The following is a 21,958-nucleotide window of genomic DNA, read 5'->3' on the forward strand; positions in this document are numbered from 1 at the left end:
CAGATTTCCATAGTAATACCTTTCAGTATTGATGGAAACAGTCATATAATTGACACATTTTCAGTTATTTTGTCAGTCTTTGTGGAGGTTATGTTAAAGATTAAAGTGGTCTATTTCAAAAGGGGATTACGCAATCTAGAATTACTGCTGGTGATACTTCCAAATGAGTGCTTAACACTCTCCTGTCCAACCTTTGCTGTTAAACAAGGCTCCTTAGCCTTAACAACACTTGCTACTGCTACATTAAACAAGTACATAGAAAATGCTCAGTTAAAAACAAGGACTGCAGATGCTGGAAACCAGATTCTAGATTAGAGTGGTGCTGGAAAAGCACAGCAGTTCAGGCAGCATCCGAGGAGCAGGAAAATCGACATTTCGGGCAAAAGCCCTTCTTCCTGATGAAGGGCTTTTGCCCGAAATGTCGATTTTCCTGCTCCTCGGATGCTGCCTGAACTGCTGTGCTTTTCCAGCACCACTCTAATCCAGAACACAGAAAATGCTCACAAAGCATTTGCTTGTTAAATATTGTGAGAAGTAATTTCTAAGCTACAGCACTGTTGTGAATATGCTGTCATTATTAGTGATGTGTGATTTGTTGGATAGTGCAGAGAGTCCAGGTTATCCTGGGGAATATAAATCTCATCTCTGTGGGAATGATAGGTTTGAGTGCCTCAATCTCAGAACTGCAGCAGCTATCTAAGTCCATTCAGATTTGGAAAGGTGGACTCTCTAAAAACCTCCTTGATCTAAATACTCATTTCTCCCTGTTGATTTTCTCAGCTTTGTAGAGGCCACATTCTACATGGACACTATCTTTGTTTTATAGTACGTGGGTATTAAGTGCACAGGATCTTTCATTTTATATATCAGTCATGCATGTTTGATAAAAGGGTTATCATGTGTGCTCTGCATGGGCACTTTCAGATTGCTGTGTGCTTGGTTGGCTGAGAGAGAACTTTGGTGACAAACAGTTGGTGTAAATGTCACATTTATTGTCCATTGTCTGATAGGTTTTATGGTCGGAAGGCACTGAACATTTTGATGTCCCACCCAGAGTTTGAGAGATACATGGAACGCTCACTTCTGTCTCAGGATTTTCACCACATCATCACAGCTATAAAACAGCGGGTGAGTCTCCTGGCACCTTTGAATGAATAACCTTGATCTTCACTTTCACTGTGGTATAGCTATCAGGATTAAAGTTCAGTAACAAGATGATGTTTATCAGTGTAAGGTGACATCTTAGGGCTACTTTAAAAGATAGCTCAGGAAATGGTAAGAAGTATATGGCTATCCTAAATTCTGACCCAGTTATTGCATTTTCTTATTTAACTCATAGTTTTAAACATTTACAGAGACTTTAAACTAATGTTAATACTGGGGGTGGTTCTAGAAACAATAACCACAGAATAAAAAACTGACAGGCAATAGGAGAGGTTTTAGCTCATGAAGGGGACTCAGCACTGATTTATAAAATGCAGATTATGTTTGAATTTTTTGTTGAAGGAATAAAACAGGTTGATGAAGCAAATGTGATGGATGTGGTTTATATGCATTTTTGACAAAGTGCAACATAATAGCTTAACCAACAGGGACATGTGGACAAGGAGGGTCAGTGTTCAATTGGGTAAAACATTGTCTGAAGTATAGAAAGAGCCAATTGGTGGGAATGGCTGTTTTCAACTGCAGGATGGTGCATAGTGAAGATTCCTCAAAGGTCAGTGCCAGGACCATGGCTCCTCCTCTTATCTTAATTAAAGTAACGTTGACATCCGCTCCTTAACAAATCATTACTAGTCAGCTCTTGACAATCATCTTTGTACAAGTCAATGGCTTAATAAATTGCAACGGTGTTGGCTGACCTGTAAACAGTGGAAATTATTATAGTATAGTGGTTTTCTTTTCGATCAGTAATTTAGAGATCTGTAAATGGTTTTATAAAACATATTTAATATAATTTGAGAGAGGTGGGTGTTGTTTGCAAGGCTAGCATATAATGTTCATCCTTAATTACCTTTCAAAAAGTGATGGTGGATCACTGGTTGTCTGAGGTGGGGTCTCCCAAAGTGTCAGTAGGGAGGGAGTTCACAATTTTGATACACTGATAGTGAAGAAATGGTGACATATTTCCAAGTCAGGACTGTGTTTGGCTTGAAGGGGATCTCGCAAGTGGTGGTGTTCCCATGTATCTGTTCCCCTTGCTTTTCTTGGTGGTGGATGTCATGGGTTTGGATGGTTCGATAAAATGAACCTTGGTAATTTATTACAGTGCATATTGTAGATGGTACACCTTGCTGCCAAAGTGCGTCAGTAATGGAGAGAGTGAACATTTAAGGTTTTGAATCGGTTTCCAATCGAAGAAGGAAGACTTTGTCCTGAATGGAGCCACACTCATCCATCACAGAATTGACTTTTGCAATCTAGATGGTAGGCAGGCGTTTGGAGTGGAGTAGTGGGCAGTAGTTCAGAGATGAGTATCTCTCCTGTGAATTTCCAGTTGCTGATCTGAGCTTGTGTCCATCATATATATGTGGCTAGTCCAGTTCAGTTCCAGTTACTAATTTTTAGTTTTTGCAATGTGAATTATATTTGAAATCTGACAAGTTATTTACTAAAAGAAGAAAGTCACAAAATTCCACCGTTTAAGAATGATTTTTGCTCGACCAGAGTCATCAAAGCATACACAAAATACTATCTTTCCTATGCTCTTAACATCCAGAATTTATGAGCTAAACATGAACTAACAGGCAAATTGTGGTAATATGTAAACTATAAATAAGGTCTTAAATGGCAAAATCAAGTAAGGCAGATCATATGACTTGGCTCAACACTCCACTCAGATTTGTATGAGGATGAGACACAAAATGTATCAATTTCTGTCTTCCTCATAAGGAATTTCAGTTCCTCCCCTTCTGGAAACTAACCTAATCTCCAGTTTATAGCAGTGCCAACCAATCCGAGGTCCACGAACATAGTCTTCACCAACATCTGCTAAAGTTTTGTCTAGATTGGTTCAACCCCTTAACGTTATTAGTGGGTTTACAATAACGTATTCTCAGCTTCTGGATTTGGACTACCACCATCAGCTTGTTTGTATTGCTTTAGTGGACTCAACAACTACTACTATTCAGCTTCAACCGAGCAGTGTCCTATATCTTTAACTAAGGTTTACATTTTGATTTCCCAACCTCAGTGCTTTTTTGTTTCCTAGAAAATGGTAAGTTTAGTTTCATTGATGCATTTACCTTTTCTGTTTCTCTTTCAGATTCATTTTCAATTCAGCTTCTGTTCTCAGGATAGAGTCTGTCTCAAACACAAATTTTAATTTATATTCTAAAACATACAGAATTATTTTAAAAGATAACCCCTCATAATGATGAATCACAGAATTTTAATTTTAGCAATGGGAATGCCATTGAGTATCAAGGATACATGGTTAGAATTTCACTTGTTGGAGAAAGTGTGGGGTGAATTCTATTTGCAATTTACCAGTCTAATAACCCAGGTTTTGCTGTATTTGTGACTGCATATGCATCATTGGACAATACAGCACAGGCCCTTCAGCCCACCATGTCTGTCCCGACTGTGATGCCATTCTAAACTGAGGAATCATGAATGATCCTGAATATTCAGCAGTTATCTGTGAACATGCCCCCTCTGACCGTATGATGGAGGAAAGGTCATTGATGAAGCTGCTGAAGATGGTTGGATCCAAGGCACTTCCCCGAGGAAAGGGCTCTTGTGGTGCAGCGGTAGTATCTGTACCTCTGGGTCAGAGGTCTCACCTACTTCAGCTGTGTGTCACGACATGCATGAACAGGTTGATCAGGAAATATTGAATAACAATTGAGAGAGAGCACTGCAGACTGATTAACCATGATTATACAGCTTAAAAGCCAGACCCATGACATAAAGCTGTTATCGGATTGTTGTTACAAACCAATATAACGTTGATCCTTTTAGGGAAGTATTCCTGTTGTACTGTGCTATGTACATCAATTTATGTGTGCTTTACAAGTCTTTCTTATTCCAGTACCATATAACATTATTTACTCAGCTTCCCTACCAAGTGACCTAACAAAACAATTATGACCTTTCAAAGCAGTCGAGAATGGGCAACATGCACTGACCTCATCTCACACTCTGAGAATGAATTAACTAGTGGCAGTGTCCAGATAAATGGTCAATTTATATTATTCAATCTTAATAAATAATCACTGAGTGACTTAATTGTTTACAACAATGAAAATATCATCTGGAATTGGTGACCAAGAATATGGTTTATTCCCTTCTCCATCAGTGTTATTTCAGATAAGTTATTGGTTGGAGCTTGACAGGAGCCTGGCTAATGGAAGTCTTTGATTGTGACCATTCTCTAGTATGAAATTTGCCCTCTCATCTATGTAGTCCAATTATTGATAAGATTGTCAACTTGCTGCGTGGAAACTCATGAGCAAGGCTTCTCCTTCTAGATGTCTCCCCAGCAGCCAGCATCCCATCAATGAAAGCGGAGTGGGGATCTGCTCTTCAGTTCTTCAGTGCTGGTTTTGATGTATCAGGAGGTGTGTGAGAGACCAGATTAGCTGAATTATTTTCTCTTTTTTTTTGCCCCATCTCAAGTCAAAAGTTTGTTGCATCCTCTGAAACAATCTCAATTGCAAATTTCCTGCAAAACAATCCAAGGATCATTCAGTGATCTAACAAAGAAATGACACAAAGTAATAATCCAGATTTCCTTGGGCCACATTTGGGCCTTGATATGAAGAGAGTGACCATCCTGGATAATTCTGAGCATGCTCCTGTTGTTTGTTTTTCTCCCAATACCTTGAGTTAGCAACTCTAAGGTACAAGTGTCAAGCCAGCAGAAAAGTCCACACTATTCCCTACTTGGTCAGCTTGGTCAGTAAGGAGCAGCTTTTCAACTTGGGGAGACAAGATTTGGATTGGTAAGTGAAAAGTGGCAAATTGTTGAACATTTATTAAGCATATTTTATTTCTATTATTCAGGGAGATGCCTTTTCAGATCCTTATTCAACAAAGGGTAGAAACTCAAGGGTCAACAGCTCCTTAAAATGTCAGGAGAATATGCCAAACACTGGAAGGTGAAAATTCTAACTTTGGTATTGACCAAATATATTGCTTCAGTAAAATGAATTTACTGCATTTATTTTTCTGTTGGCTTATTACTCTAAACCTCAATTCTGATGTCTTTGGACTACTCATTTTCTTTTATTACTTTAAACGCATACATCATTTGTAGCAACTGCAGACTGATCTTGTTTTTAAAACAGCTCATATTAGACAACCTTGTCAAATCCTACAAAATTATTCAATTTGATTATTTATTATTGAACACGCAACTCACTGTAAATTTTTACCATTAACCTTCCAGACTGTACGCACAGATGCAAATCAATCATTTTTAATAACAGCGATCAAACTATGCATCCCCAGGCATTAGAGACCTGGATCTTCCCATCATTTCAGCTCCTCGCCCTTTGTAAAACATCCCTGTTCAGCAGAACTGTGTGTTGATCCTACAAACAGCTGCAGACATTGAGATGATTGGGTTGGATGAATTGTGACTACCAGACTCTGGATGACCTTTCCCAAATCATTATTGTTGTAGACAGGAAACTCCAAACTGTGAAGTTTCTGAGTGAGAAGGAAAGAACTGACTTCACCGCCTTTATTCAACACTCCCTAAGATTGGCTGCAACAATGTTAATGCAAAAGGGTGCCTTCCTATGTGGATGCCTTTCTTACAGGACCAAATTAACCTGCATTTTCAAAGAAGACAATTTAAGAAGGCATTGTTGAGTTAACTGTATTAATTATTAATATTGGGGAGAATACAGGCACAATGTAGATATACTGACTAGAAATGAGGTGAGCTCAAAAATATGAAAGCTTAAAATGAAACAGATATATGGACCAGTCTCTGAATTGTTTGTGAAGAGTGGATAATTTAACGTTGTGGCCGTTACTGGTAGCATTGATGTTGGAAGGTGAACAATCGGTTTCACAATCCTTACTTTGGAAGATTGGTTGAGATTCTGTAGTTTTAATGCCTTTTGACTGTGATTGAGTTCCAGTATCCTGGGACAGAGAGAGTGCTTTGTTGTCCTGCCTCTGAGTAGGTCCTGGGGATTTATCCACTTCTATGCATTTCAAGACATCCAGCACGTCCTCCTCTGTAATATGGGCATTTTTCAAGATGTCACCATGTATTTCCCTTCATTCTATATCTTCCACGTCATTTTCTACAGTAAACACTGATGCAAAATACTCATTTCGTATCTCCCCCATCTCTTGCAGCTCCACCAAAGGCTGCCCTGCTGATCTTTGAGGGCCCTATTCTCTCCCTAGTTACCCTTTTGTCCTTAATGTATTTGCAAAAACCCTTTGGATTCTCTTTAACTCTATTTGCCAAAGCTATCTCATGTCCCCTTTTTGCCCTCCTGATTTCCTTCTTAGGTATACTCCTACTGTCTTTATACTCTTCTAAGGATTCACTCGATCTCTCCTGTCTATACCTGACATATGCTTCCTTCTTTTTCTTAAACAAACCCTCAATTTCTTTAGTCATTCAGCATTCCCTATACCTACCAGCCTTCCTTTCACCCTGATAGAAATATATTGTCTCTGCACTCTCGCCATTTCATTTCTGAAGGCTTCCCATTTTCCAGCCGTCCCTTTACCTGCGAACATCTGTCCCCAATCAGCTTTTGAAAGTTCTTGTCTAATACCGTCAAAAATAGCCTTCCTGCAATTTAGAACTTCAACTTAGAGATCCAGTCTATCCTTTTCCATCACTATTTTAAAACGAATAGAATTATGGTCGCTGGCCCCAAAGTGCTTCCCCACTGACACCCCAGTCACCTGCCCAGCCTTATTTCTCAAGAGTAGGTCAAGTTTTGCACCTTCTGTAGTAGGTATATCCACATACTGAATCAGAAAATTTTCTTGTACGCACTTAACAAATTCCTCTCCATCTAAACCCCTAACACTATGGCAGTCCCAGTCTATGTTTCGAAAGTTAAAATCTCCAACCAGAACCATCCAATTATTCTTACGATGACTCTTTACAAATTTGTTTCTCAATTTCCCTCTGTCTATTAGGGGGTCTTTAATACAATCCCAATAAGGTGATCATCCCTTTCTTATTTCTCAGTTCCACCCAAATAACATCCCTTCTTGCATTTCCAGGAATATCCTCCCTCAGTACAGCTGTAATGCTATCCCTTATCAAAAATGCCACTCATCTTCCTCTCTTGCCTCTCTTTCTGTCCTTCCTGAAGCATTTGTATCCTGGAACATATGAAGCTGCCAGTCCCATCCATCCTTGAGCTATGTTTCTGTAATTGCAATTATATCCAGTCCCATGTTCCTAACCATGTCCTCAGTTTAAGGCTCTGGTGCGGCCGCATTTGGAATATTGTGTGCAGTTTTGGTCACCATACTATAGGAAGGATGTGGAGGCACTGGAACGGGTGCAGAGGAGGTTTACCAGGATGTTGCCTGGTATGGTAGGAAGGTCGTATGAGGAAAGGCTGAGGCACTTTGGGCTGTTTTCATTGGAGAAAAGAAGGTTTGGGGTGACTTGATAGAGGTGTACAAGATGATTAGGGGCTTAGATAGAGTTGACCATGAGAACCTTTTTCCACGTATGGAGTCAGCTATTACGAGGGGGCATAGCTCTAAATTAAGGGGTGGTAGGTATAGGACAGATGTTAGGGGTAGATTCTTTACTCAGCAAGTCGTGAGTTCATGGAATGCCCTGCCAGTAGCAGTGGTGGACTCTCCCTCTTTATGGGCATTTAAACGGGCATTGGATAGGCATATGGAGGATAGTGGGCTAGTGTAGGTTAGGTGGGCTTGGATCGGCGCAACATCGAGGGCCAAAGGGCCTGTACTGCGCTGTATTTTTCTATGTTCATGCACCTTTCCTGTTAGGCCTCTTGCATTGAAATAAATGCAGTTTAATTTATTAGTCATACCTTGTTCTCTGCTTTGTTCCTGCCTGCCCTGACTGTTTTGGCTTGTTTCTTCTCTCAACTGTACCAGTCTCAGATTGATCTCTTTCCTCACTATCTCCCAGGGATCCCCACCCCCCCACTTACAAGTTTGAATCCTCCTGAGCAACTTTAGTAACCAGTATATTCGTCCCCTTCCAATTCAGGTGCATTCCATCCTTCTTGTAAAAGTCACTTCTACCCCATAAGAGATTCCAATGATCCAAAAATGTTAATCATTCTCCCAAATGCCAGCTCCTCAGCCATGCGTTCATCTGCTCTAACTCCCTATTTCTATCCTCACTAGCTTGTAGCACCGGTGGTAATCCAGATATTACTACACTTGAGGACCTCCTTTTTAAATCCCTGCCTAACTTTCTATATTCTTCCTTCAGAATCTCATCCTTTTCCCTTCCTATGTCGTTGGTTCTAATGTGTACAATGACTTCCTGCTGGACCCTCTTCCCCCTTGAGAACATTCTGCACCCTCTCTGAGACATTTTTGATCCTGGCACCAGAGAAACAACAGACCATTCTGATGTTTCTCTGCTGGCCATAGAAACATCTGTCTGTGCCTGGGACTAGAGAGTCCCCCTTACACAATCGACCTCTTGGAACCCGATGTCTCCCTCATTGCATTAGAGCCAGTCTTGATACTAAAAACTTGGCTGTTTGTGCTTCATTCCCCTAAGAATCCATCACCCACTACATTTTCCAAAACAGAATACTTGTTTGAAATGGGGATAGCCACAGACGACTCCTGCACTACCTACCTATCTCTCTTACCTATCCTGGAGTTAACCCATCCCTATGTGACTGTACCTGCAGCAGTTCTCCCTTCCTATAACTGCCATCCATCACACTACCTTGCTCTTGTAAATTCCTCACTGCATCTGTTGCTCCAACCGATCCATTTGATCTGATAGGATTCGTAACCAATGGCATTTATTGCAGATATAATCCTCAGTAACATGTAGCAAGGTTAGATCTCATGGAATGCAGGGAGAATTAGCTATTTAGATACAGAACTGGCTAGAAGATAGAAGACAGAGTGGTGGAGGAGGATTGTTTTTCAGCCTGGAGGCCTGTGACCAGTGGAGTGCCACAAGGATTGGTGTTGGGTCCACTACTTTTGGTCATTTATATAAATGATTTGGATGTGAGCATAAGAGGTATAGTTAGTGATTTTACAGATGACACCAAAATTGGAGGTGTAGTGGATAGTGAAGAAGGTTAGCTCAGATTACAATGGGATCTTGATCAGATGGGCCAATGGGCTGAGGAGTAGCAGATGGAGTTTAATTTAGATAAATGCAAGTTGCTGCATTTTAGGAAAGCAAATCTTAGCAGAACTTATACATCTAAAGGTAAGGTCCTTGGGAGTGCTGCTGAACAAAGAGACCTTGGAGTGCAGGTTCATAGCTCCTTGAGATAGAGTCAGATGTAGACAGGATAGTGAAGAAGGTGTTTGGTATGCTTTCCTTTATTGGTCAGAATATTGACTACAGGAGTTGAGAGGTTGTGTGTGGCTGTACAGGACATTGGTTAGGCCACTTTTTGAATATTGCATGAAATTCTGGTCTCCTTCCTATCAGAAGGATGTTGTGAAACTTGAAAGGGTTCAGAAAAGATTTACAAAGATGTGGCCAAGATTGGAGGATTTGAGCCATAGGGAGAGGCTGAATAGGCTGGGGCTGTTTTCTATGGCGTGTCAGAGGCTGAGGAGTGACCTTATAGAGGTTTATAAAATCATGAAGGGCATGAATAGCATAAATAGACAAAGTCTTTTCCCTAGGTGGGGACTGAGAGGTTTGGGATGAGAGATGAATGATATAAAAAAGACCTAAGGGACAACTTTTTCATGCAGAGGTTTGGTACATGTATGGAATAAGCAGCCAGAGAAAGTGGTGGAGGCTAATACAACCTCAACATTTAAAAGGCATCTGGATGGGTATTTGAATAGGAAGGGTTTGGTGGGATGTGGACTGAGTGCTGGCAAGTGGGACTAGATTGCGTTGGAATATCTGTTCGGCATGGACGAGTTGGACCAAAGGGTCTGTTTCCATGCGGTACATCACTATGACTCCGTTTTAACTGGTTTGCAGCATTTGAAGTGAGAGAGAGTTTTTGTATGTGACATAGAGGTAACTAGGGGATGATTCTTTGACTGTAACCTCATGGTACGCTAATACTCTGAACCCAGGCAGGTACATACAAGAGCATTTTTTAGATTAGATTCCCTATTGTATGGAAACAGGCCATTTGGCCCAACAAGTCCACACCGACCCTTCGAACAGTAACCCACCCAGATCCGTTCCCCTACCCTATATTTAACCCTGACTAATGCACCTAACACTATAGGCAATTTAGCATGGCCAATTCATCTTTGGATTGTGGGACGAAGCCAGAGTACCCGGAGTAAACCCACACAGACATGGAGAATGTGCAACCTTCACAGTTGCTTGAGACGGGAATTGAACCTGGGTCCCTGGTGCTGTGAGGCAGCAGTGCTAACCACTGAGCCACCGTGCTCCCCATGGCATTTGGTCACAGGAATCAACTCCAGTAGAACTGAAATGGCTTTTTATCCCCTGCTCTTATGTAATCTTCCAAAAGTAAAACACAATGTGTCTGCACATTGGGATATAATCACAGAGGCTGGCTACTTGTTGGTCAGGGAATTATCAGCCCCCAGTTGTCTTTGGAGTTAAAAGAAATCATAGGCCAGTATGTGTGAAGTTACTTTGATGTTTCAGGTGTTACATTCCATTGGTCTCTGTCTCAAGTCAGCCATTTAATTTATGTCTGCAGTCAGTTTGTATTTTCAAAGAAGCACATTTTGGAATGACGTGTTAAAAGTTTTCGCTGTACTTCAGAGTTCTGAACTTTGATTGAAACATAATCCACATTTCCAAAAGCATCAGCCAAACAATCCTCCTTGATGGACTGTCCTACTTTCCATTTTCATTTGGTGGTGCTTTGCATCCTGTTAAGCTTTCCTCTTTAGCAATAATTCAATAAAGGGACAGAAATGTCATATATGAACCACGTTGGCCAGCAAGAATTCCATGACCTACATGGTCATTTGAGTTCTCAAACTTGACCCAGTGAATCTGTAGAAGCTCCAAAGAAAGATTAGAGTTCCATTTATTGACATCTGGGCAGTGGTGTTGATGGGAGTCCTGGGAACAGGTCACAGGGTCACTAATTCAGTTGTGATCGCTCCATGACTGAAAAGGTCCAGAGAGATGGAAATGTTTGCCCTCAAATCAATAAGCATTAGACTCATTTTTCCAGTAAACCTCAATTAAGAATGTCTGATTGCATCAAAATGTTCTTCAACTCATCCTTGTCATTGCCTTCACTGCCACAAGTGGAACTGGCGCAGAAAAGAGAGACTCACTATAAAAAGGGTTCTCATAATTTACCTAAATTGAGTAACTAGTGCAGTCACTGTTATGAAGGAGGTGATTGTAAACGCCATTTTAAATTTTATGCGGTCATTGTTTGTGACTAATTAGCCTCTGTTTTTGTTGATTGATGATAAATAACTAATCAAAAAATCCTGTTTGAATAATGTTGTAGAATCTTTAGCAAGCAAGTAAGCCACTGCACCAGACAAGTTTAATAACTCCTGCAAAGAGCAACACTTTAAGCTGTGCAGCAATTTCTCAAGACTAAACTGCACTGTCAGCCAAGATGATATACTTAAGTCTTGGAATCGGATTTGAAAGTACAATATTATGAAGCATGGCATATGAAGAGGTGGGATCCAAATATTAATTTATAATAACACTGACTGAACTCTCATAATACAAACATCTTGAATGTTTAACAAAGGAGACTTTGCAAAGGGGAAAGGCACATGATACAGCAGCAGCAATGTTGCATCTGCAAGAAGCAAAGGTTCAGATGGAGAAATCTAGAAATTTTTAGTGATCAGATGATCCGCTTTGTAGGTGGCATTTTGAAATTGGTTTGAAAGATTTTGAGGCATGTTGCTGAAAGAATAAAAGACATTTGCTCACTCTTTCTTTCTTTCTTTCTTTGCTACTCAGCAAAGTATGCAAGCTGAAACCTACTAGAAGTCATCTTTACCACTCATTGAAGTTCCTGATGAAGAGTTTTTTTGACTCTCCAACAAAAGGAACTTAGCTATCTACATCTGTAGGAAGACAGCCCATTGCCAACAATTTGTGTTAGCAGAATAGCTTTCAACACAGATCTGGGACAATCTGCAACTTACTCTTTTCTGCTAAGTTTAACTGGCACTTGACAAAAATACTTTTAAATTAACACTCTGTGCAGTTATCTTTTTACATTGTCTTTCTCATACTTGCATGCATGTGTTGGCAGAGGAGTTTTACATATACTGTCCAAATTGTCTGTCAATGAGCTTTGTTTACTCTTTGTTGAGTACGTTTTATTTGTAATGCATTCATTATTTTTTGAATAAAGGAACTTGGTTGATTTAGTCATAATACTGAACCTGATGCAGTCAGAGACCTGTATAATTGGCCATATATTACCACCCTGGTTAAATTTAACATTTACTGAAATTAGTGGAGGAGTGATTCTAGAAATAAATTGGTGCTGCCATAAACCTTGTAACAGATAAGAGTCCAACAACTCTGCCAAACTGACCATCCAGAACAAGACTTTAAATCTGTAAATTGTCTTTGTGGATTGTCAACCTTACATAGAATTATCCCCCTTTCCATTTCCAATGGGGGCATTTTTGACTTTGTTTGGTAGTGTAATATAGGCAACAGCAGCTTCCACTCTTGACGAAATGAGACTTGGATAGTTGTGATAATGGGTGGGTAACCTATAATATCTACAGAGCAAGTTGAAAATCAAGAACATGTATATTCTATTCCTTCGTCATTCAATAAACATCAGAAATTCAGACATGTACTCCCTCTCTTCCTAAATTATAATATTAACAGACACAGAAGTACCTTTCCCCTTAAATTTTAATACATGTACATGGGGTGTCCAGACTTAGAATGCCTGGTCCAAATTGCCACAACCCCTCTCCCCACTTGAATGGCAGGAATCTAAACTATAGCTTAGTCACTGAATGGTGATTTCTTAGAGATACAGTGGACTGGAGTACAGGTACAAAAAATGAAAATCTGAATTTTAGAATCAAGCATGGAGATTTAATCAACAAGTGCTGTGATCATTGAGTCCTGTAGCATAACCCATTTTTAACCTGATCCTGATTGGTTGTGTTCAAATTGCTCATGGTCTCATCTCCACACCCTCTTACAGTCGTCCAGGAACTGGACACTCTTCTCAATCTGACCTCATGCACAACCCCAACATCTTTCACTGAACATCGGCAACTGTGTCATCAATAATACAGGCTCTGTGCTCCAGAATTCCATCCCTGAACCTCTCTTGACAATGCCTTTCTCTCAACCTTTAAGTTGTTATATAAACATGCTTTCAGTTAACTGTCTTATCATGTGGCTCAGTGTCAATTTTTGTCTGAAAATGCATCTTTGAAATGCTTTGGAATGATTTACCGAGTCAGAAGTGCTGTAGAAACATAGATTGTGACTCTCACTAGCTGGAGCACAGACTTGGTGAATAGGCTCTAATTTGTTAGCCAAATTGAGATCTGTAGTAATATGATACTTCCTCTTTGTCAGGGTGGAGCTGGACACACCACAACAGCAAGGAATGACACCACGTCGATCAATCATTCGGGCAACAGAAGCAGTGGAGCAGGTGAAGCAAATGAACAAATTGCTGTCTTCCAAAGAGTTCCAGGAGAGGACACAGGGCATCTCACTGCTGCTCCAACATTGTGAGACCAACCCAGGCTTCGTCACCTCCAACATTGTGAATGTAAGACCTATATGTAAGGGCATTCAGAAACATAAAACCAGGAAAAGGCCTTTCAGTGTAGGAATGTGAAATTCAGTGCCATTCAGGTCTGTGACCTTTCTGCCTGATCACTGAGCTAAAATAAAATCTTGAGGTGCAAAAAGCTCATCATTTCAGGGTTCACTTTAAACTTTCAGACTGTGAGGCGGTAAATACCTACATCTGCCTCCTTCCTAGTTCTGTTACTGTGGGAAAACTTGACCCATCCTTCCCTCCAAAGATTAAAATGGGGTTGTTTGCTGATGATTGCACCATATTCAGCACCATTCGTAATTCCTCAGATACTGAAGCAGCTCATTTCCAAATGCAGGAAGACCTGTACAAAATCCAAGTCCAATTGCCAGGAAATGACTATCTCTGACAGGAGAATCTAACTATCCCTCCTTGACATTCAATGATATTCCCAATGCTGAATCACCCACTATTAACATCCTGGGAGTTACCATTGACCAGAAACTCGACTGGACGCGCTATAAAAACACGGTGGCTATGAGAGCAGGTCAAAGATAAGGAATACTGCAGCGAGTAACTCACCATCTGGTTCCCAAATTATATCTAACATCTATAAGGCATATATCAGGAGTATGATGAAATACTCCCCACTTGCCTGGATGAGTGCAGATACACCAACACTCAAGAAGCTTGACACCATTCAGGAAAAAGAAGGGTGCTTGATTGGCACCACATCCACATCTTTCCACCAGTGGCTAATCTACTGGGGGCATGTGTTCAAATCCTACCAGGGCCGATGGTGAAATTTAAATTCAGTAAACTCTGGAATACAAACTTAGTGAAATGACGACCATATAATGATTGTTGTAAAAACCCATTTTATTCCTGAATGTCCTTGAAAGTTCATGTTGCGGAGTGGTAGTGTTCTTATCCCTGGTTAGGAGGTGTAGGCTCAGGTCACACCTACTCGAGAGGTGTGCAATACCATCTTTGAACAGGTTGAGTTAAAAAAAATTAAAATAAAAAGAGCCGCGATTTTTTCTCCTGACACCCTTGAGGCAATTAGAGGAGGTGGGCACCACAGGGCTGGAATGCATTATGTCTGCCTCCAACTACATTTTAATTTTGTCCCACTCCCTCAGTTCCTTCCTTCCTTCACTTTTGTTATTGTTGCACTGCCCTCATGGCAGGGTTTGTCAATTGTTATTTCATTTAATTTTTTAATTGATTTAGTGGTAGGTTATTTAAAAAAGGAAAGCTGGCCTAGGTGGACACTCCTTATAATTTGTTAGTTGCTTAATACTTAGTGGGGTGAGTTGGTGGTGGTTTATTAAAAGAAAAGGAGCTGGGATTTTCTGGATATGGAGAGTATGCAGAAGGTAGTATGAAAGCCAGTGTTTGTACTGAACTGTATTTTCACAATAAAATGGTTGTAAATTTCAGAAAGTTTTCTTCTACCTGAATCAGTATATGGATATTGGTTTGTGAAACACCCTCATCTAAGTTCATCCAAAAGTACTGAACCCCCTCTAGTTGTTTAGCTTTTTGAAATTATTTTCTATTCTCTGTTTTTCATCCATTAACCAACATATTATTGAAGTTATTATATTACTCCAGCCCCATGAAGCACATTATTTTGTTGCAGTATGACATCTTATTGAATATAATAAAGTACCAGAAAGGTAATAATTTGGGATAAGATAGTATAAGATAATATAATGGGATAAGATAATACAATGATTAGTATGTGGAATATAATGATTAGTATGTGGAATATAATTACCCTTTAGTGATTGGCCTTGGCTAAAGTATTCTGGGTTCTCTGATTCTGGTTCTCAGTCTTTTGATGTCTTCATGTTTCAGATATTTGATGTATTCATTCCAAGACTCCAGGACTCGAATAAGAAAGTGAACCAGTTTGCACTGCAGTCCATGTCAACCATGATCCCAGTGCTGAAAGATGATTTGCATCGTGTCATACATTCGATAGTCATTGTGGTAACTGACAACTTGAACTCAAAGAACACGGGCATTTACACTGCAGCTGTGCATGTCCTCGATACGCTGATTGATCATATAGGTAGGCCTTGGGCCCACAAGCGCTATCATTAACAAGATGCACCACTGGCATATGTTGCCACAGGTTGTAAGGTCATGAATCCATTGAATCCCCAAGACAAACTTAAAAGAGCATCATTACCATTCCAATCAAAAATCTGGTCATCAGATCAGTTCATGCATTTTTCACAACCTCTCTATTTTGTTTAATTTAAACTCAGGTTCTGACACAGGTCTCGTTTATGTGCTCATTGAACATTTATTTCAATGTTTGAATGCCAGTTTGTTTATTGTTATGGTGTATGTGTAAATCAAAACAAGTTCAGAAATCACTGAGGTGAAGATTTGTGGTGTGGTTCGTTTCATTCATTTACTCATTAGCATTCCCTCACAGTTTGTTTACTCACTGTATAACTGATTTATAAAGTCATACAGCGTGGAAACGGACTCTTCGGTCCAACTTGTCTGTGTCTGTACTCTCCGTTTGCATCCCTTAACAAAGCTGGTAGATTAAAGTTCTAAAAGTGCTACCTTACCACAGCAACTTTAAAGACTTTACTGGTACCAATTGGATTAATGTACCTGTTTTGGCAATTTTGTCTCCACAAATGAAAGGCACTCAATCTGCATTATTGTCTTCAATAGGACAAGAACTGCTAGAGGTGAACAGATAAGATTTTAAAATAAAATTAAGCAGACAAAATATATGAGGGATTGAACCTCCGATTTCCCATCAATTCATGACAATATCTAAGGGGAAAGAGTGTATTTTTTTAAATGGGTGTGCAATGAGCCCATCCAACAGAGTTTTACATCAATAACTGATGGTATCATAAATGTTACAGACTTTAACCTTCTGGAGTCACAATGATGCAGAGTAAATGATATCTCACTCATGGGACAGCTGGAGTTAACTTTTCTCTATTTATTGATCATTTATCTGATTCTTGTGTCCTGGAACATTAATTGTTATTACTTTACTCTCCCTGTAAAAGACAACTTACTACTCCTTCAGCCTTTCGCCAGCAGAGTGCAGTTCATCAGTGGCCGTGCAATGCAGGATATCATAGAGCGACTGTCAGGTGAGCCTGTGGATAAGGAGATAATTAATATCTCCTTAATATTTAAGGAAACAGAATCAAGGTGCAACATAATGGAGTGTGAATTCTAAACTTAAATGTGACCTTTACATTTTCATACTTTAAAAAGACTCTTTAGTTATTGCTAATAAGAATCATTTGAATGTTTATGGTACAGGAGGAGATCATTCAGCCTATTGTGGCTGTGCCACCTTTCTGCAGGAGTAAATGTCCTCATCCCATGTGCCCTGAACCTTTGCAAATGCTTGTCTTTTCAGGATAAGCAGCTTTTTAAAGTACAAGAGATAGTGAGGTGGAGAGATTTGGGGATGGATTTATGGAGCTCACGGTCCTGGGTGTACCTTCAGAGAACAAGAGAATGAGAAAGAGAGAAACTGTTCCCTCATCCATGAGGGCAAAGTAACCAATGGACATGGGCTTCCACTTTTACCTCGCCTCATGTTGGTGGATGTTTAAATCTAAACAGTCTGCTCTGATACTCGCACGAACCCACTTCCAGATTAAGTGATTGTAGGTTGTGATGCAGTCCAGACCCACAGTGATGATTCTCTGGTTTTCTTTCTTGACTGCAGTCCTTGTGCAGCCTGTGTATCGTCGAAAGCCTCAAGCTGTGGAGCGGTACGTTTTGCCTGTACTCTGGTACCTGCTGGGCAACATGACTGGGAACGGAGTGATCAAGGGTGGAAGCGGGAATGTGCGGGCAGTGACGGCCAAACTGGCAACCAGCCTGCATCAGCAGATGGGCACTGGCCTTCAGGAGTATGCAGCGAGCCAGCCAGCACACGTCATCAAAACACTGCGAGAACTGACTGAGAAGGAACTTTAATCTCTCAGCCCACCACATCAGGATCATCTTGAATCTGGGGATGCCAAGCCTCCAGGATTAGCCTGGTGTTTGCAGGAATTAATTGTCATTCTCCTGGAGACAGTTCTGGGAAAGATTAGAGAAATATCACAAGGTCTTTTTTCTTTAAAAAAACTAATTTAACAAGAATGTTTTGAAGGCTTTTATTTGCTAATTGCAGTCATGGCTGAAGGTGAAGAATAGGTTGGAGACCGTTTGAGTATTGACCAAATGAAAAATCCACTTTCTCCTTGGAGGGTGAGAGGGTGGCCGATGACAGGAGCATGGAACTGGGATGTTCAAGGTGGACATTTGTTCTTCTTTTGATGTAGAGAATACAACTAGCCAGAAGTGGAATCTGATCAAACCATTGGGAAAATTGTGCATGCAGACACACACAAATAGACATAAATATGCAAACACATGCATACAGACATGCATTCAAGGAAACAAAAACATAATCTCTCCCTCTCTTATACTTACACAGTCACTCTCTTGCACTTTCTCTAACACTCATGCACACACTCTCTTGTACAAGCACACAGACACACAAAACCTTACACACTTTATCTTAGTCTCTCTGAAAAACGTGTTTTTTCCCCTCTAACACACTCTTGACTAGCTGTGGCTTTCAATCAATGTTCATGAAGGTGCATTATGTAAAACTGTCATCACCAGTTCCTGCCAGACTGCATGATCTGTGTGTCCTGAGCTGAATCTGGGCGAAAAGGACAAAAATGACTCTTTTTAAAATGTAAATATAAATGTTCTATTAGCTCAGATGACTGGTTTGAAATGCAGAGTGTTGCCAATAGTATCGGTTCAATTCCAGCGCTGGCTGAGGCGACCATGAAGGATTCCTCTTCTCAATTTCTCCCCCTGCCTGAGGTGTGGTGACCCTCAGGTTAAACTACCACTAGTCAGATCTCTCTAATGAGAGAGCATCTTATCGTCTTCTGGGACTACGGCAACTTAACCTTTTATGTCGAAAAAGTGTAACTTTTAGTGTGCTCGAGAACATTGATATTTGTGAGACATTAATAGGTCTCTTTTTTTCTAATACCTTATTATTGATGCACTTAATGCAATTTCCTTAGTCAAGATGACTTTGCACTTCATATTGTTATATTGCATTTATCACAAACTACAATAAACCACCTTTACACTATTGTCAACATTTAAGCGACACGTGGGGGTCTTGCTTTCTGTGTTGATTTGTCAGAGCTATACTAAAGATGAAAGGCACACAATGTTAATGTTTTCAGTAACTGATCGGTTTTCCAGCTTGCTGTTCCAAAGAAGGGTCATGTCGGACTCAAAATATTAACTCTGTGTCTATCTTCACACATGCTGCTAGACCTGTTTAGTATTTCCTTTACACTGTTTTCGTTTCTTATTTCCCCGCATCTGTAGTATTTTGCTTTTATTTGATATATTCCATTTAGATAGACTGCAGGTACTGAAAAATGTTTCCTGTCTTTGGCCTGCCCTAGGAACCCAACCTTTGTACAGCCTGAATGGCAAGGGGCCTGTGAAAGAGGAAGGAAAGTGAATGGTGCAAGTTTCTCAGAAACCCATGCATGTTGCTACAAGATGCAGGCTGGGGAAGGACATGAATCTCCTTTACTGATAGCATAGTTGGATCTCTAACTACTCAAGATATCTGCCAACAGAGTCCCAGAAAAGACCTCGCTGACTTTAAAAGGGAGCCCAATAAATTTGGGGGTTGACTGGAGGCAAGCTTGGTGAACCAGGCTCAATAACTGCAATAGTGTTCATAAGTGAAGGAGCACTTTGGGACCAGTGATCATAATTGTATTGGTTTAAAAAAAATGTGGAAAAGGATAGCCCTTGTATAAAAATTAAAGTTCTTAATTGGAGTAAGGCAAATTTTGGTATGAGGCAGGAACTTTCAAGAGTTGATTGGAGTAGATTGTTCACAGGTAAAGTGATGATTGACAAGTGGGAGGCTTTCAAACGTGAGATTACAAGAGTTCAGAGGCATTATGTTCCTGTTAGAGTGAAGGGTAAGACTGGTAAGAGTAGGGAATAATGGAAGTAAAGATATTGAGGCTCTGATCAAGAATAAGAGGGAGTCAGCTGGGATCCAATTAATCTTTTGAAGAGTAGAAGGGGAATTCTTAAGAAGGAAATCAGGAAGACCCAAAAGGGATATGAGATAGCCTTGGCATGTAAGATCAAAGATACTCCAAAGAGATTTTACAAGTATATTAAAGGAAAAAGAGCAACTAGGGAAAGAATAGGGCCCCTAAAAGGTCAACTAGGTTGTCTACGTATGATACTACAGGAGATGGGTAAGATACTAAACAAATATTTCATGTCAGTTTTTACTGTGGTGAAGGAAATGGAGGCTAAAGACTTTGGGGAAACAAATACTAATTTATTGAAAACAGTCCACAGGAGTGCTAGAGTTCATAAAAAAACATAAAGTGGATAAATCTCCAGGATTGGATCCAATGTATCCCAGGACATTGTGGAGAATTGGAGAAAAAAACTTGGCTCCAGGCCAATAAAGAAAAGGACAAAGAGCTGAACCGAGAAGGTGAGGTAGGAGTGACCTCTCCTGACGTCAATGCAGAATTTCACTGAATAAGGCATCAAGGAGCCCAAGCAGGAGTTATTTGGAATTGTGGAAACTTTCCATTCAATGGAGTCATATCTAATACAAAGGAACAAACAAAAACAGAAATTGCTGGAAAAACTGAGGTCTGGCAGTGTCTATGGAAAGAAAATACATTTAACTTTAGCGTCCTGTGAACCTTCTTCCCTCCACAGATACTGCCAGACCTGATGGGTTTCTCCAACAGTTTCGGTTTGTTTCAGATCACGAGCATCCATAGATTTTTTTAAAACTGGCATAAAGAAAGATTGTTGTAGTTGTTGGAGGTCACTCATCTCAGTATCTGGGCATCTCTGCAGAGTTCCTTGGGGTAGACCTAAACATCATCAGCTCCTTCATCTACAACCTTCCCTCCATCATAAGGTCAGAGTGGGGATGTTTACGGATGACTGCACAATGTTCAGTACCATTCACGACTCTAGATACTGAAGCAGTCCATGTCCAAATCCAGCAAGACTCAGATAACATTCAAGCTTGGACTGACAAGTAAGTAGCATTCGTACCATGCAAGTGGCAGACAATGACCGTCTCCAAAAAAGGAACCTAACCATTGCCCCTTGACATTCAATGGCATTCCCATGGCTGAATCATCCACTATCAATTCACTGGAGTTACCACTGATCAGAAACTGAACTGAAGGAGCCATATAAATATTGTGGCTACAAGAGCATGTCAGGGACTGGAAGTTCTATGGTATGTAACTCAACTCTTGTCTTCCCAAAGCCTGTCCACTATTTACGAGCCATAAGTCACAAATGTATTGCAATACTGTCCACTTACCTGGATGAATGCAGTTCCATTCAGGAAGGTAGACTTGAGAATAAAGCATCCTGCTTGATTAGCATCTGATCCACCACATTAAACATCTACACAGCAGGAAATCATATTTTATAACACATTTCAAACCCCACACCCTATAACACCAGGGCAGTTTATATCATTTCCGAGTTTCTTTTCAAACCGCACACCATCTTGAAAGTATTTTGCCGTTTTATCGCTGCAAAAGGATGAACATCCTGGAACTCTCATTCCAATAACTGTGTACCTACAGCATGAGCTTGAACAATTCGTGAAGGCAGCCAACCATCACCTTCTCAAATGCATTTTGACATGTATGACAGTTCCGAGGTTTGTTAGTGGTGCTCCTATCCAGTGAAAGAAACTAATAAAAATGTTGGAACTTTGGCCTTACTTCTCTTCATAAACACAAATGGAGAAACTTGCTCTGTTAACTTGTGTGTAAGCAATGTGCCCCCCCCCCCCAAAAAAAATAAAGCAGTTTTTCCAATTATTTCCTTAACACAATTAAAATGTCCCCCATTCTTGGTTTTACTTAGAATGTTTCACTGGCACTGCAGAACCTCTTGTTAATGATAAAGGAATGTGTATAATGTAAGTAATGTCTGACTTCTTTGTTAGATGGGCTTTATAGAAAAAGCTGTAACTAATA

At 40.2% G+C, this 21,958-nt stretch overlaps 1 protein-coding gene across 7 annotated transcripts in view; it reads left to right on the plus strand.

Moving 5' to 3' along the window:
- LOC122548488 (TOG array regulator of axonemal microtubules protein 2-like) overlaps positions 1–21,693 on the plus strand; it is a 119,760-nt gene extending 98,067 nt beyond the window's left edge. For all 7 annotated transcript variants that reach the window (XM_087983549.1, XM_043687208.2, XM_087983548.1 and 4 more), the window contains 6 exons: positions 1,011–1,128; positions 5,008–5,102; positions 13,676–13,874; positions 15,729–15,945; positions 16,919–17,005; positions 17,596–21,693. In XM_087983549.1, the coding sequence (XP_087839675.1) occupies positions 1,011–1,128; positions 5,008–5,102; positions 13,676–13,874; positions 15,729–15,945; positions 16,919–17,005; positions 17,596–17,849 (970 nt within the window). In that variant the 3' untranslated portion in view covers positions 17,850–21,693. The remainder of the gene's footprint in view (positions 1–1,010; positions 1,129–5,007; positions 5,103–13,675; positions 13,875–15,728; positions 15,946–16,918; positions 17,006–17,595) is intronic.
- Positions 21,694–21,958: the final 265 nt, after the last annotated feature.

This window comes from Chiloscyllium plagiosum, unplaced genomic scaffold (genome assembly GCF_037043375.1).
Source record: "Chiloscyllium plagiosum isolate Xiang-an unplaced genomic scaffold, Cpla_swu_hap1 HiC_scaffold_3, whole genome shotgun sequence".
NCBI lineage: Eukaryota > Metazoa > Chordata > Chondrichthyes > Orectolobiformes > Hemiscylliidae > Chiloscyllium > Chiloscyllium plagiosum.